This window comes from Lotus japonicus, chromosome 1, assembly GCF_012489685.1.
Source record: "Lotus japonicus ecotype B-129 chromosome 1, LjGifu_v1.2".
NCBI lineage: Eukaryota > Viridiplantae > Streptophyta > Magnoliopsida > Fabales > Fabaceae > Lotus > Lotus japonicus.
In genome coordinates, this window is record NC_080041.1 from 98,862,762 (window position 1) to 98,879,054 (window position 16,293).

Below are 16,293 nucleotides of genomic sequence, written 5' to 3' on the forward strand. Positions count from 1 at the left end.
ACACGCGGTTATTTATGGCTAAACACACTTGCAGCGGTTCAACAACTAGGGTCAGATTTGGCGCCACAAAACAAACTACCCACGGTTCTGCAACTATCAGAACAACTACCGCCATATGCCTCTAAACGTACACCAGTGCGGTTTAAATTGCAAACCAACTTGATAGTGTAATCTCATTTTTTATTGACTATAGGAAGTGCATACAATGATGTATCAAATAATAGTTTAACCTTATTCTAGCAACACTTCAAATCTCTTAGAATCACTTTTCTTCCTATAAAAGCTACTTTTAGGAGGAGTGAGTAACTTTTTCTATAACAACTTTAGAGTGTAGAAATTTATTGGATTTCTTAAAACACACGTCATCTATTCTGAGATATGCTGTGATCATAAAAAATTATCATGACCAAATAGAGTTGCCAATTAAAGATGATATTCCACGAATCTAATTTCCAATTGCAACAGAGCAAATTAAATGTCATTGACTGCTCACAATTTTCATTTTGAGAAATAATTAACATCACATTATAATCATGTAGCCATCAAAGTGCACATGCATGTTGTCCCTTTTTGCTTTTTATATTTTTCAGAGCCGGTAGTTACTGCAGGTGAGGCCACCAGAGAACAATCTTACACGCCAGCTTTACCAGTGGGATCCACTCTCATTCCTTCAAAGATGAACCAAATGTGATTATGCCATATATACCAAAACTTTCACAAATGTTTGAATGTGTTTTTTTTGTACATAAGAAAATTAAACAACAAAACTAAGGCTCCTCCATGTCCATAGCCAGGAGAGGCAACACCACCCTAGGGGGAACAATAAGCTCAGTAGCTGGACACTGCAGAGACGCACCCAAACCCGCTAGACAATCCGTCGGTGCATTGCCCTCTCGAGGAACATAATCGATCGAAACCTCCCAAGCCCTTGAGAGCATCAATTGAATTTCCAATAACGCACTCTCATATCTATGAAACTAGAACTTATCCTTCCCTAACGCATGCACCAAATCAAGACAGTCCACTCCACAACTCACCTTCTTCCAATGCTTATTCCAACTGAACCTTAATCCCATGAGCAGCGCTTGGATTTCTGCAAACAGAGAATCGCCACCACCTGCACCAGCATAGAACCCGCCTAGCCACACTCCGGCCTCATCTCGAACTAAACCTCCCATTCCCATTCGGTTGTGATCCATATACTGTACGCGCCATCCACCATTAACGAAACTGCACCATGTGACGGTCTCCGCCACTTAGCCCTAGCAATTGTTAACGGGTTATGCAATGCTTGACCCTCCAACCATGAAGCAAAATCATTCATATCCCGAATTATTGCCTCATACACAAATTGAACCGTCCACACTCCCTCACCTAGAACAACTTCAATGCGCCATCTCCAAAGACGCCAAATAACAGCTGCGAACAACATTGCGTGAGCACTCTGCAACTGTCGTTGAACCCAAGTTTGAATCGAGTTAGAAAAGAAACCTGGCCAAGATGGAGCTTGAAACCGGAGCCACACCTCCCTGGCATGTGGACAATCACGCAAACAATGTAAATTATCCTCCATGCCATGAGAGCAGCGCACACATGCCGGGGATAACGAAAGGTGGCAGCGATAACGATGAGCATTGACTTGTGTCGCATCATGTAGGAGCTGCCACATGAACATCCTTATTTTCTCTGGCACCTGTAACTTCCAGACACAGTTCCAATCATAAACTAAGTGAGGCCCCATACCTGGTTTATTAAGCCACACGTACGCTGAAGCAGCAGAGTAAATTCCTGTAGGACAAGGTTGCCAAGTCCACACATCTTGCAAGTTTGGACTCAAGCTCGGTTGGACCTTATTCAGCGCGTCCTGGAACTCCTGCGGCATTGGAGTGTACATCGAGTTCAAAGCCCAGTGCCCATCCCAGATTAAATCCTTCAATTGCAGCGCTGTGTCCGCAATATTAATAAATGGTACCTCCCTACCCATTGCACATCGCCCGCACCAATCGGTAAACCAAACCGAAGTTTCCCCAACACCCAATTTAAACACAAAACCGTCGCGTAACACATACCTGGCCTTCATAATACCCTTCCATAACGAGGAGGCAAAGGGAGCAGCAAGTACACTCATAACAGAATGAGTAGACAAGTATTTATGAGACAGAACTTGAACCCAAAGTTTCTGGGGGGGGGGGGTGAAGAAGATACCAAATTGTCTTTCCAAGCACTGCCGTATTAGCTACACTCACGTCCCTCACACCAAGACCGCCATCCCTCTTTGCTCTTCGTACAGTATCCCATGCCACTAAATGCCACCCTCTATCTGATGTGCGAGAAGACCAGATGAAGTTCTGCACCGACTGATTGATCAACTGAGTTGTCTTGCGGGGTAGCCATACTGTCTGAGTAACGTATGTAGAAATCGCTGTGAGAACTGCCTTTGCCAAGCACACCTTCCCATCTCTGTTTAGTAATCGAGACTTCCAAGAAGAGAGCCGACGAGTAACCTGATCTAACAGGAATTGAAACCTGCCATGAGTGACGCGACCTCCTTTCAAAGTAAATCCCAAATAGCGCCCAAGTTCACGAACCATAGGAATGGGACACACCGTTCTAAGCCTCCTCTGAACCCCTCTTGGAACACCCTTGGAACAAACAGCTTTAGACTTCTGAGTATTGACCACAAGACCAGAACTACGGCCAAACTCCTCCAGCAACTGAGCAATCCCACAAATTTGGCTCTCCTTGGCCTTACAAAATAGCATCACATCATCTGCAAAGAAAATATGCGACAAAGTTGGTCCCCCACGAGAGATAGCGATAGGTTGCCAAACGTTTTCTTCCACGGCCCTCTGAATGCGGATTGATAATTGCTCCATACACAATACAAATAAATACGGGGACATCGGATCACCTTGACGTTGTTTGGACTAAAATATATATATTTTGCTTTCGAAAAAAAAATTGCATTAAAATTTGAGAAAAAGTAAAAACACATTCACTCTATTATTTTCTTGGTTCTATTGATTTTTTTACATTAGAAAAATGCAAAATGTTTTTTTAGGATGAAAATAACTGAAAATTGAAGACTCTCTTAGTTTATTTGCTAAGTGCTCGGTCATGTAGGTGTTTTTCTTAAGAATAGGTGCTATGTGCGGACGCTTTCCATTGGAGCTTTGGAGAAAAAAAATGTGTCTTTAGAAATCTTCAGATGGGGAACAAACTTACTCTAAAATACCTAATAATTTGAACACACTGAGAAGTTGATCTAAGTTGGATGGAAGTGACTTCTTAATATATCTTTTTAATTATTTTATGGTAAAATTGTTTGGCTCAAACTAATTTGTCAATATATTTTAGTGAAATGAGTTTTACCTCGTTAATAAAGGCTTTTCAATCTACTCATAAAAATATCGAACTCTTTATCAACATATTGAAGAGACAACATTTTTTATTACTACAATTTACCATAATAAAATAATATTTTTGTTAGAAGCCGGTTTTATTTGTATGATTTGAATCTCTCCAACAATACATTTCTCACATGTAAAATCTTAATGCTTTATTTACTTCTAACATATCATAATTTAGAAGGTATAACTCAACCCAAAAGCTAACTAATTGAGGATTGTCTTCCCATATATAAGGGTTATCTCAATTATATCTGTAGTTAATGTAAGATTTCTCAACACACCCCCACGTCCAAGACTGGACATTTGGAGCGTGAGATTTACAAGAATGAATATCGGTAGTACCCATATACAGGTGATCTCCACTTAACGACGGATTTAGGATAGACTCTAATAGCATATTAGAATTCGGAGGCTAAACTCAACTGAAAAGCTAGCTAAAAAGTTGAGATTGTCTTCTCATATATATGAGCTATCTTAACTATATATCTAGCCAATGCAAAATTTCTCAACAACTAAGATTATTTCATGATTAATAAATGTAATTAATTTTAATATAATGTTGTTGCTGCAGACAGATGCAAACAACAATTATTTGCATACGATCCAAACTCTTAATTTGTATCTATTTAAAAAAAACAGCATTTTGTCGATCTGGATTGACACAATTGGTCACGGGTTGCAAGTTTATCTCTCACCTCCCAATCACCCTAGTGAAAGAGAAGCCAATCACGTTTTTTTAAGAGTAGAGCGGCCAATCAAGTGGCAAAGTATTTGGCTAATTCAGCCCATGATATTGAGCTTGACATTCATTCTTTAGAAGCTCATATGTAGTGGTTCAATACTTCATTTCTTAAATAAGTGATTGAGTCAATTTTAAAATCTAAAAAAGGTTCCAAAATGAGATTTTGTGCGCTAAGATAGCCAATTTCAATCGGTTTAAAGATAAATAATTTTTAAAAAGTAATCATTGATGGTTTAAACTTTTTAAGAAATGAATGCAAAAACACAATGTTATGCCATTTATGCACGATTTTCATCGGGTCAAATAAGTGATATGAGACTGGGAGAAAAACCTTCTACAATACCTTAAAATTAACTATATAACTTTAGAATAAATTGTAAAAAGATTTTCAAAACATATCCTTTCTCGATTTAACATAAAAATAATATGATCATATGTGGCATATATCTATGATTACATACCTTTGAATTCAACTATGAAATAAAATATAACTTAGGTAAACTTGATAAGCAACCAACTATAACTTTTTTATTGAGGATTGGTCTAGCCCCTTCTCTTACCAAATAAAAAATTATAACTTATTATATTGTTATTAAAATGAGATATTATACTATGTTCAATGTATTTTTGATACATCAGAAAGATAAATGACACTCTTTAAAGATTGGTCTGGGCACTTTTTCGTCTTCAATTCATGTCATTCAGCTCTTACCACTCAAGCTATCAGCTCTTACCACTCAAGCTATCATTTAGGGACCGTATATCTTAATATTAATTCCAAAATATAACATAAAAAAATCCAAAATATTGAATTCACCCATATTAATTTTTCTTCTTTCTTTTTCCTCCAAAATCCTTTATTAACATGGGCTCCTTCTGTTTGGACACTGCAATGATATCGTATTAGAAGTTAAGACAAGGTTGCTCTTTACAGAGGAAACGATGTATTGACTTCAACAAAAACTCCCAACCACACGGTTCTCCCTTTTAGCTCTCTCATGCCTTCTGTAATCACTCTGAAAGTTCAAAGCTTTGATGTTAACTGTTAATGGAGCCATCACCCTCTATGTGTTTGTGAAATTGCCTGAACAAAAAAGCTAAGGTTAACTTTTTTTTTTTCCTTTTCCAATTTTGCTCTTGGGGGGTAATTTTCAATTTTCTTGAGATCCCACACAGAAAGTTTCAATCTTTGGTGGGTTTTCTGAGTTCCTGAGAGAGGATTTTTGATGGGTTTGTGAGATTTTGATGATTAAGTTTCTGGGTTGATAGCAAAATCTGTGATTGTGTGTGTAAAGAGAGTTTTTTTTTATTGAATGGTTCAGTAATTCGGAATCTCTTAGCATGGCTGTGGTGTGTCCTGTGCCTGCAACAACACAAAGGAGTGGTTCTGTGAGTTCTGTTGGTGAAATTGTGGGGGAAATTGCAGAGGAGCCTAATCCAACTATGGTTGATGAACCAATCTATGTTGCTGTGTCAAAGGATATAAAAGAGAGCAAATTGAATCTGATATGGGCCATTCAGAACTCTGGAGGGAAGAGGATTTGCATCCTCTTTGTTCATGTGCCTGCAACAATGATACCCTTGAGTAAGTTTTCTGTGTACTATGTGTGTGTGTGTATATTTATAGTTATATACTATATGCTTCTCTATATGTTCTTGTTGTTTGATAACTTTAATTTCATAGATTCTCTTGAATGGAACTTTACACTTGCGAAATTGACTCAACTTGGACTCAATATTTCGCATACTCTTTGATGATCAATACTTTTGAAATTATCTGATGAATTGAATTAGAACGAAACAAGGCCACCAAGATAATTAGGCCTTATTTTAAAATCTACTTTTATGATTCATATGTTGGCTGCCCTTTAAATTTTCATTGTTTAAAGATTTACTTGTCTAGTTTATGATGTTGTTGGGACTGGGAGGTATTTGTCATGCTGATGATTTTCATTGAAGTAGTTAATTTCAAGAACTAAATTTAGCTATAAATATATATAGTAACTCTTGAATATCTCTTCTGCGCTGTGTTTGTCATTTGCAGAATGTTCAGTTTCTGATAAGGGTTTATAACTCTGATTTTAACTTTCTTGGTTATAGTGGGTGCCAAATTTCCTGCAAGTTCACTGAAAGATCAGGAAGTCCGAGCATACCGGGAAATTGAAAGGCAAAACATGCACAAGACTCTGGATGAGTATCTTCGTATCTGTCAACGGATGGGGGTAATTGTTGTCGTAATTTGATACACATGTATTTTGGAAGTTTAGTTTTCCACTAACAACTTTCTGATACAGGTGCGAGCAGAAAAACTGCATATTGAAATGGACAGCATTGAAAGAGGAATTCTAGAACTTGTCTCCCAGTATGGTATCCGAAAGCTTGTTATGGGAGCAGCATGTGATAAGCACTATTCTAGGTAAGAAGCCAGATAAAAACCCCAAACTACATTTTTATTTTGTCATTTTCGCTGGAAATTCAATGATTATGATGTGAAAGTACTGAAGATGGTATATTAGTTCCACTAATCATGTACGGCGCAAATAGCTACAGTAGTTGCCGGTTCTAGGCTTGGAATTTTTCAGTGAGGCATGTTATATCTTCTTTGTTTTCAGTAGCTAGTTCCATGACTTTCTAAGCTATGGAGCTGGGACTATGTCTCTCCCCTTTGATTCTATTTTCGCTAGGGTGTTTTGGTTGCGTGGAGCCATCGTAGTCCTTTCCCCAATCTATGTCAACTTGTAATTTATACAGAATTTATGCTTTAGTTCATAAGTTCTGATGATCAACTAACTATTTGTATCTTGAGAATTTTCTAATCTCTATGTCAGTTTTGGTGAAATCAATATTATGTTTTCATTGAGCTCTCGCATGACATTGCAGGAGAATGGTGGACCTCAGATCTAAGAAAGCCATCTATGTATGTGAACGAGCTCCAGCTTCTTGTCATGTACAGTTTATCTGCAAAGGGCACCTTATACACACAAGGTACAGGACCTCCTGAAATATTAGTGTGTTCTGATACACAAGGGATTTAGAATCACATGAAAGATAAATGTTACTCAAAAGGAAGGTTTGTAGTTGCGACTTGCGAGGATTAATTAGCACAATATTTGATAATTTAAAGGAAAAACTTATTTCTTTATTTAACAGTCAGCTTTATCATACTATGGTTGTCATGCTCTTGGTTTTTATTAATTTGGGCACTGAATTACTGATGTAAGTACCATGTCAACACAGGGATCGCAGTTTGGATCAACGCAATGCCGAGGCTGCATCTCTTTTGGTGCAGCAAGTACCAAACTTGGTGAGATCTTTGAGATCTCAATCACTGGGGCAAAATCTTCAGGCGAGTTCACATAATGCTGCTCAAGAGTTATATCGCAGAGCAAGATCTACCAATGATATCGCAGTTTCTTCTCCCGACGACACTGAAGGTTTTTCAACCCCACGTAATAGGGTGGGTACAGAAGTAAGTTCTGATGAATCAGAACGACCATCAAGGAGGAGTCCTTCAGGATTTTCAACATGCTCTGACGGTGCAATTGAAGCAGCATTGACCCCGAATTTGATTAATGAGATCAGTGAGAATGTAATAGATTTGACTTTGAGTCACCTGATTAAAGAGGATCTTCGTCATTCATCTCCTCCCAGTGTACTGGTACACATTCTTTTTTCTTTTAATATTGTTTGTGCCTGTCAGGGAATGTGCATATTTTTGCATGTTGACTTTTTCGCAATTGATGAGAAACAATTTTATGTAATAATAGAGTTTTTCTAATACCAAATTGAATAATGGTTGAACTCTAGCAGGATGGTGGAATGAATGATACTCTCTATGACCAACTTGAACAGTCTATGGCTGAGGCTGAGAATGCTACGCGACATGCATACCAAGAAACTTTTAGGCGTGGGAGAGCCGAAAAAGATGCCATTGAAGCTATACGCAGGGTAACTGTTCTGTTGTGGAGTGCTTCTTATACTTCTTCGATGTATAGATGATTGTTTTTGTGATGTGAATAGTTAATTTTGCCTTTTGCATCAAGTTTCCAAGTTTTAAAAGTCTTCTAAGGCGAAGCAATTATCATACCCAAAGAGAAAATCAAGAAAGTGAAGGATATATCAATCAACCTTAACCACTGCTAAGATCATTGGAATGAATAGGCATAATTTTAGGTTGTATTATCTATTATCTATAGTCACATGCCAATATTGATACACCCTCTAACCTTTTTTGCCACAGGCTAAAGCTGCTGAAAGCTTATATGCAGAGGAGTTGAATCTGAGGAAAATGGCTGAGGAAGAACTAGAAACAGAAAAAGAAGAACTTGAGAATTTGAAGAGCCAGGCAGACAAGGTTAAGGAAGAACTCCGGCTTGCCCAGGATCAGAAGTCATCACTAGAGAGTCAACTTGCATCATCTGAACTTATGGTAAAGGAGTTGGAGCAGAAGATTATATCTGCTGTGGATCTTTTACAAAACTACAAGAACGAACGAGAAGAATTGGAGGTGCAGCGTGATAGTTTATTGAGAGAGGCAGAAGAGTTGAGGAAAAAACAAGGAGAGGCCTCAAGCTCCCACGTGTCTCAATTGTTTTCAGAATTCTCATTTTCAGAGATCGAAGAAGCAGCAGGTAACTTCAATCCATCCCTAAAGATTGGAGAAGGTGGATATGGAAGTATATTTAAAGGTGTCCTTCGTCACACTGAGGTAGCTATAAAAATGTTGCACCCCAACAGCATGCAAGGACCCTTGGAGTTTCAACAGGAGGTGAGATGGTTTGACTTATATGTAATAGTTTGAGCATCATCTGCTTCTGGTCAACAATAATATTCTTTGTCCACAGCAGATCGTCCTTAACTGTTCTTGCTTGCAACTTGCCGATTGCAATCAAAATAATGAATACCAGTTAAAAAGAAAACTGACAAGAATGTGCAGCATCAATTTTTTAAAGTGGCATCAATTTGTTAAAAAATCCCTACTCTGGTACTTTTCATGTTTCTGAAAACTTAGTTGCTCCTTGTCTTAATATATCATCTATTGTCTCTAGAAAGTCTGAAAGAAGAGAAATATGATCCAGCTTTGTAGGGAAAAAGGATTATTTTGACTCTGCTTTTGGTTTTGTATCAGGTTGATGTCTTGAGCAAGCTAAGACATCCCAATCTTATCACACTTATAGGAGCCTGCCCAGAATCCTGGGGCCTTGTCTATGAGTATTTACCGAATGGTAGCCTTGAAGACCGTCTTGTTTGCAAGGATAATACACCTCCGTTATCATGGCAAACTCGGATTCGCATTGCTGCTGAACTGTGCTCTGCCCTCATCTTTCTCCATTCCTGTAAACCTCACAGCATAGTGCATGGTGACCTAAAACCCTCAAATATTCTCCTAGATGCAAACCTTGTTAGCAAGCTTAGTGACTTCGGAATCTGTCGCATATTATCTAATCGCAGTTCTAGTGATAATGCTACACAGTTATGGAGAACTGACCCAAAGGGAACTTTTGTATACATGGATCCTGAATTCCTTGCTTCCGGGGAGCTTACTCCAAAGTCGGATGTTTATTCATTTGGAATCATACTGATGAGGTTGTTGACTGGGAGACAAGCCTTGGGAATATCAAAGGAGGTGAAATATGCAGTAGATACTGGAAAGTTGAAATCCTTACTGGATCCTTTGGCTGGAGACTGGCCCTTTGTGCAGGCCGAACAGCTGGCTCACTTGGCCTTGCGGTGTTGTGAGATGAGCAGAAAGAGCCGTCCGGACCTGTGCTCGGATGTTTGGAGGATACTGGATGCAATGAGGGCTTCTTCTGGAGGCACAAATTCCTTTGGACTAAGTTCTGAAGGGCTCCACCAACCTCCTTCTTATTTTATTTGTCCAATCTTCCAGGTAACTGGCTCTGTCTGCCTTTGTTTTTCAGTTTCAGTTTTCAACTCATTGAAGATGTTATGTCCTCATGATCTTTTAGGATCTCCAGCACAATGATCACTTGTCTAAGAAAATGAAATTCATTCCAGTCCTCATTTTTCATTGCAAAGTTGGTCAAAATTTTATACTTGCCTATCTCCATTGCGTATGTGTAATTTTTAATTTTGTTATCTTTATGTTCTTAACTTGCACAGCATTTTCCTAACCTATGGAATGATATAGCCTTGGATACAGAACTTTATGTAAGAAAGCTTCCATTAATTATCGTAAAAAATATAAATATAAAATCATTCATGTGTCTTCACCAAAAAACTTAATTTTTTTGGGATAGTTGGTTCCTGACATAGTATCGGAGCCTTTGTGACCGAATGGTTTAGAGTTCAATCCTTCGTGCCACAATTTTCTAAACAAGAATATTGAATATCAGTACAAGGCAGATAAACCTGTGCATTGTACACGCTTCAAGCCTTATAAGTTCTTACGTGAGAGGGAGTCCTACAAAATATCAAATCATTCGCGTGTCTTCACCTAACAGTATAAGTTTTTGAGATAGTTAGTTCACGACTAAATAATGTTCATACTTTGCAGGAAGTCATGCGAGATCCACATGTAGCTGCAGATGGTTTCACTTATGAAGCTGAGGCTATACGAGGATGGCTTGACAGTGGTCATGACACTTCACCAATGACAAATAGTAAGCTTGCACATCAGAATCTTGTTCCCAACCGCGCCCTTCGCTCTGCAATCCAGGACTGGCTTCAAAGTCAATGATCAAGCTTATTGTTTTATCAATTTTTATTGTAGTATATATATATCTACCTGTTTATAACATGTCTAGGAAAGAAAGCTGTCTTTACATTTTTTTAAACCTTCTATCAGTTTTGTTTCTTGCAGTCGTATGGAATCAAATTGTATACCTATCTCTTATATAGGTTAGATTACCAAATGGTGAATCTTTAGTCATTGTAAAAAAAACATAATAATATTAAAAGCATGTATACGTCAAAACAGTTTTCGTGTAATTATCTCTCATATTTGGTAAATTTTATGTGATTTATCTTTAGCAGTAGGTAATAATGTCTGAGATTAATACAGAAATGTCTAACAGTTGGAAAGGCAGAATGTGGTTCTCCTTTCTTCAGTGGACTTCTCTGAAGCAAATAGCAGCACGACAGGCTAAAAGAGAACGCTAAATCACAAGAATTTTCTATATGAATTTGAACGGATTTGAAAGACTGTTTTGGGGAATCCACAATAGAACCTCCATGGTGTAACCTCTTAGTTGTTAGTGGAGTTAACCGCCTAGGTGCAGGAGAGGGCTATCAATGGAATGCCCCTAAACCAAACTACATAATTCCGGGTGGAGAGAGAACTATTCGTTAGATGGAGCCACCTTTTTGGGGAAGATTTATCTTAGGAGAAGAAGACTATCAACGAGCAATAATGTTCCTTTCACACTTCTCTTTGAGGTGGAGAGAGGAGATAGGAAGAAAAGAAAAAGTAAGAGAGAGAAAGTATGAGATGTGATAAATGATAAGAGGAGAGAGATATAAATAAAAAGATGTGGAAATTGAGTGTTTAAAAGATTAAGTGTATATATCATTATTGATCAACGAGATGTAGTTGCCCCCGATGGTTTGACATGATAGATAATGTGAAAGGAAAGAGTTATCTCTTAGATGGATTGACCTCTGTGGGAGAGGTCATCCCTTAGGAGGAGAGAGCTATCAACGAGATGGAGTCGTCTCATGGTTCTTTATGTGTGACCCTATGATATTGAATTTCACATTTCTATGTTTTAATAAAATGGAATGATTTGGTCAAATTCCTTTGAAGTGATTATTTATAATTTTTACAAGTTTGACACACTTATCTTTGACATGATTTGAATTAATTTTATTGATGATAAGTTATTAAAATTAAGTTTGAGAGTGAAACATACGTATATGTAGTGATTTCCCTTTTATGGTGGTTGCTAAATTCGCACTAGTTCTCTTTGACCTACACATTTCCTTTGTTCATATAACAAATTTCCAATAGATGAGTAGGAGGTTGTTTCATACTAGTTCATTCTCTTTGGTATGCCTCATTTATCCTGGTGGTCAATGGCAATGTCTTTTTTTATGCTCTTTGATATGCTTCATTTGTTCTGGTGGCCAATGATGTCTTTTGGTGGTCTTTTTAGTTTACTCTGCAACTATAGGGGAGTATAGAGTGGTTTTATTTTGAAAAGTGTTTAACTCTATAACGTAATGAATTATGTTGCTACTTTGATATTAATGTGTGTATTATTGGATTTCAAGTTGGTTGTGAATCTTATTTGACAAGTTAAACATTTTGGAAATTTTAAAAATACAGATTAGACTATATTTGAATTGTAGGAACATGTATATTTTTAGAAAATGGCTTTTTTTTTTTAAGGAATATGCTTGTCTGGCTAGGGTAGTAGCATGTGTGCTAGTCACGACTTGTGACTTTAGGTCGTGATAAAAATCGTTACAAGGTCATTGATCTTTTCTAAGCCAAAGGTCCTCTCTTGCTCTTTTTTCCTTCGAACCTTTCCTACTATACCACCAATTCTTCTTCTGATAAATGGTCCAAGTGTATGACTGTGAATCTTGAAGCGTATGACTTCCAACATCAAATCTGATGAAAAAGAAACCTCGAAAGGAAAAAGAAAGGTACTTTATTTGTGTTGTTTAAATGCTTCTTCAAATTTTTTTACATCATGGTTCACAATATTTCTTTTCAGGTATAAAAAAATTAAAGGCCAAGCCTACTTTCTTATTTTATACTTGGGCTTTTCTTTGTACTTTTCTTTTTAAGACTTTTTTTTTATTTCCTTTTGCATACATGCGAAGCATATATATTTTGCATTTTTGTAAGCCTTTGAGGCCTTTTCCATCAAATGAATTCGAATTTAAAGTTCATTTTTACTTTTTACAATCTGAATCTAACATTTTTGGCCTTTAAGCTATTCTTCTTATCACTCAGTTTGAATTTCACCTAAAATTTGCTTGTATTTAAATACTTGCAACTTATTTATTGAATTTGAGTTTCATCACTATCGTATATAATAGGATAAGCATTATTGACATAACTAATCTCAACCTTGAATTGTCCTTCTCAAATAGGTGACCACTTTGTGAGTTTCTTTGAAATCTTTTGAGTTAACCTTTTTATCATAAAATCTGGAAAACTCTTTTTTTGTATAGAGTTAACTTTTGTAACGCTAACAACCTTACTCCATCAATTTCATTCAACCCATCAAACATCAAATTTCAAAACTCTTGAGTAAGGAACTCAAATTGTCTTTGTAATCTTAAACCAATAGTAGAGAGATCAACTAATAGCTAGAAACATTTTTAGACCAATATTCCAATAAGGCCCTCCTCATCCAAACATTATCAGGACAACAAAACACATACTTAGAAATAAAATTTGCTACCATCTAACATAGCCTCAACCCACTTCAAAAAGATATGAAATTTTTTAATTTTAAACTTTTTAAAAAAATTATTGAATATGTAAAAATAATAATTTTAGATGTAGAAAAGTAATATCCAATTTTTAGTGGGCTGATGTCTATCTATCCTTCTGTCTCATGACTCATGACTGACAATGCTGAGTACTTGGGCCAAACTGCAGTGAGGGCCCCACACGAGTGAATCTGCTAACCAGTGCTGGTACGTGTGTCAAGTGTGGATATGCTTTCCCATAACGTGTGCTCATGTGCGGGTCCTACTTTGTAGCCTTCGTGTCTTGTGCTCAAGGAAAACCAGAAAACTCCACCATGCGGTCACGTCTATATCTCTTTGGTACGCGCCACCATATCATTGGTTAACATATATTTTTTGTTTTTTTTAATATATGCTTTGCTTGATATCAATCAAATTGGTTTTATATTTATGGATGACGTTAAATTAATTTTTAAACGTAAAATATGTACGACTATGTACTATGTACCTTGAAAAAAGCACTGACTAATTTGATGGAGAAAGTTAAAATTTAAAAAACTCAAAGTATCAATTGTTCTTTCTAAGTAACTAAAAGTTAAATGAATATATGGAACTTTTTTTTACATATGTTTGAATACATGTTAATATTAGTACAATAGATATTAACATTTGTTTTGAGATAACAAGTGAAACATATTTATCTATAAATTAAGAAAAAAATACTTGAACTTTAAATTTAACTTGTATCAACGTACTCAACCAAGTTAATATATCTTTTTTTTGTAAGTGAAGTTATTTTTTTCATTCTTCAAAATATAGTGGGTGTTTATTTTAGGAGTTTATTGTATATACGTTTTAAGGTTATCTTTGGATATCTAGTAAATAAGCTAATTGAAAACTGAATGTTTATAAGATAGATGAAAGTTAAGGTTCAAAACTGAAAAATTACATTATTAATTTTTTTATATATAAAATTAGTGGTTTAACAAGCTTGTATCAAAATACTCAATGAAGTTAATATATCTTTCTGTAAGGTGCAATCATTTATTCATTCTTGTAAATATAGCGGGAGTTTATTTTAGGAATTTATTTTAAAAGTGGAAAGCTAAAATGGTAGTTGAAAATTAGAGATCAAATACTGAAAAACTACCTTGATTGAAAAAAATGTTAAGTGGAACTAGCAGTTGAATAGGCATTAATTATATGTAGAGAATTCTTATGATCTACATATAAATATAAGACCATTATTATCCAAGAAATTCATTAGAGTTTCTAATTTAAATTTTGGTAATGCCACATCATTTAAACCACTTTAATCAACTCTACTCACTTTTTACTTCAACCCAGCAACTCTTAAAAAGTTTCTTAAAAAGTTTCATAATATACCCCACTACTTTCTATAAAATCCAATTACCTATTTATTAGTTTTTTTATTTGTTTTTTAATCATTAAATTTGGAAGAGAAACTTTGAGCAAAGTTTCTTTCTAGAGAAACTTTGGAACAAAGTTGCTTGCCACGTGGAGAAACTTCATTTTCTGCAACGGTTAAGAAACTTTATCTTAAATGACATGTCACAAAGAAACTTTGTACAAAGAAACTGAGTTTCTTTGTTGCAGATGCTCTAAGAGCATCATTATGCAAGAAACTCTAATTTCTAATTTAAATTTTGGTAATGCCACGTCATTTAAACCACTTTAATAAACTCTACTCACTTTTTACTCCAATCCAGAAATTCTAAAAAGTTTCTTAAATGGATCCCACAATATACCCCACTACTTTCTTGTAAATCCAGTTACCTATTTATTTGCTTTTTTATTTATTTTTTAATCATTAAATTTAGAAGAGAAACTTTGAGTAAAGTTTCTCTGGAGCAAAGTTGCTTGCCACGTGAAGAAACTTAATTTTCTGCAACAGTTAAAAAACTTTACTTCAGATGACATGTCATAAAGAAATTCACAAAATATTTTTGTTACTGATGCTCTAAGAACTCAAAACTCAATCATGCAAGACTGAACTTTTTGAATGTTCAATATTTCTCAAATTTAATATGAGTCAAACCTAATGACATGTTATTTTTTTTTTTTGAAAGTGAACTGAAATAATATTAAGGGCCAACCGGCCTAGAAACAATTACATCCAAATCAACCAAACCAGAAACGGCATCAGGAGCCTCTTCCACCCATACACAATCCGCATAAGTGGAAGCGTTCTTAGCCAGAAAGTCTGCAACTGAATTACCAGAACGTCTAACAAACGACAAGGAAAAAACATCAAAAAACGGAATTAAAGAACGACAATCTCCAATGATGGTGTCCAAATAAGATCTTCCCACTGTACCGTTCTGCCACCACTGATATAACTGAAGACAATCCGTCTCTAAACAGACACGACGAAAACCAAGCTCTCTTGCCAGCCGTAAGGTCCACCTGAACCCGCTCGCTTCTGCCAACAGAGACGAAAGAACTGGGACCGGATGGGAGGTCGCAGCAGCCATGATCTCCCCAAGACGGTTGCGGGCAACCATCCCCAATCCCGCTCCCATACCATCCACAAAAGAGGCATCAAAGTTTAGCTTAACCACCCTTCCCTGTGGCCTCCTCCACACCGCTTTGGTCCCTCCCCGCTCCTCACGCACCGCCGGAGAAATTGGAGCCAATAGCCCCAAGGCCCGATCAATAACGTCCCCAACAACCAATCTCCCACTCCGAAAAATCACCCTATTCCTCACATCCCAAATGCTGTACACCAAAGAC

General features: G+C 36.5%; 1 protein-coding gene across 4 annotated transcripts; it reads left to right on the forward strand.

Annotated features, from left to right (window-relative positions):
* The first annotated feature begins 5,019 nt into the window (after positions 1-5,019).
* On the forward strand, positions 5,020-11,103 carry LOC130728263 (U-box domain-containing protein 33-like). 4 transcript variants are annotated; one of them, XM_057579664.1, is made up of 10 exons: positions 5,028-5,254; positions 5,475-5,737; positions 6,253-6,374; positions 6,447-6,568; positions 7,033-7,137; positions 7,390-7,810; positions 7,960-8,100; positions 8,393-8,920; positions 9,281-10,042; positions 10,670-11,103. In XM_057579664.1, exons 2-10 carry the CDS (start codon positions 5,494-5,496, stop codon positions 10,850-10,852), a joined length of 2,628 nt encoding a protein of 875 aa, XP_057435647.1. In that variant the 5' UTR covers positions 5,028-5,254; positions 5,475-5,493; the 3' UTR covers positions 10,853-11,103. The 4 variants fall into 4 exon arrangements, with proteins under 4 accessions (XP_057435648.1, XP_057435647.1, XP_057435649.1 ...); XM_057579666.1 differs by having other exon boundaries at positions 7,963-8,100; XM_057579665.1 differs by having other exon boundaries at positions 5,020-5,737.
* The last annotated feature ends 5,190 nt before the right edge of the window (positions 11,104-16,293 follow it).

Excerpts from the sequence above, each read along its gene's own strand:
- LOC130728263 (XM_057579665.1), top strand. The coding sequence starts at position 5,494 with ATGGCTGTGGTGTGTCCTGTGCCTGCAACAACACAAAGGAGTGGTTCT. Across the intron at positions 6,375-6,446 it reads GTATCTGTCAACGGATGGGG|GTGCGAGCAGAAAAACTGCA; the intron begins GTAATTGTTGTC and ends TTTCTGATACAG. Across the intron at positions 6,569-7,032 it reads TGTGATAAGCACTATTCTAG|GAGAATGGTGGACCTCAGAT; the intron begins GTAAGAAGCCAG and ends ATGACATTGCAG.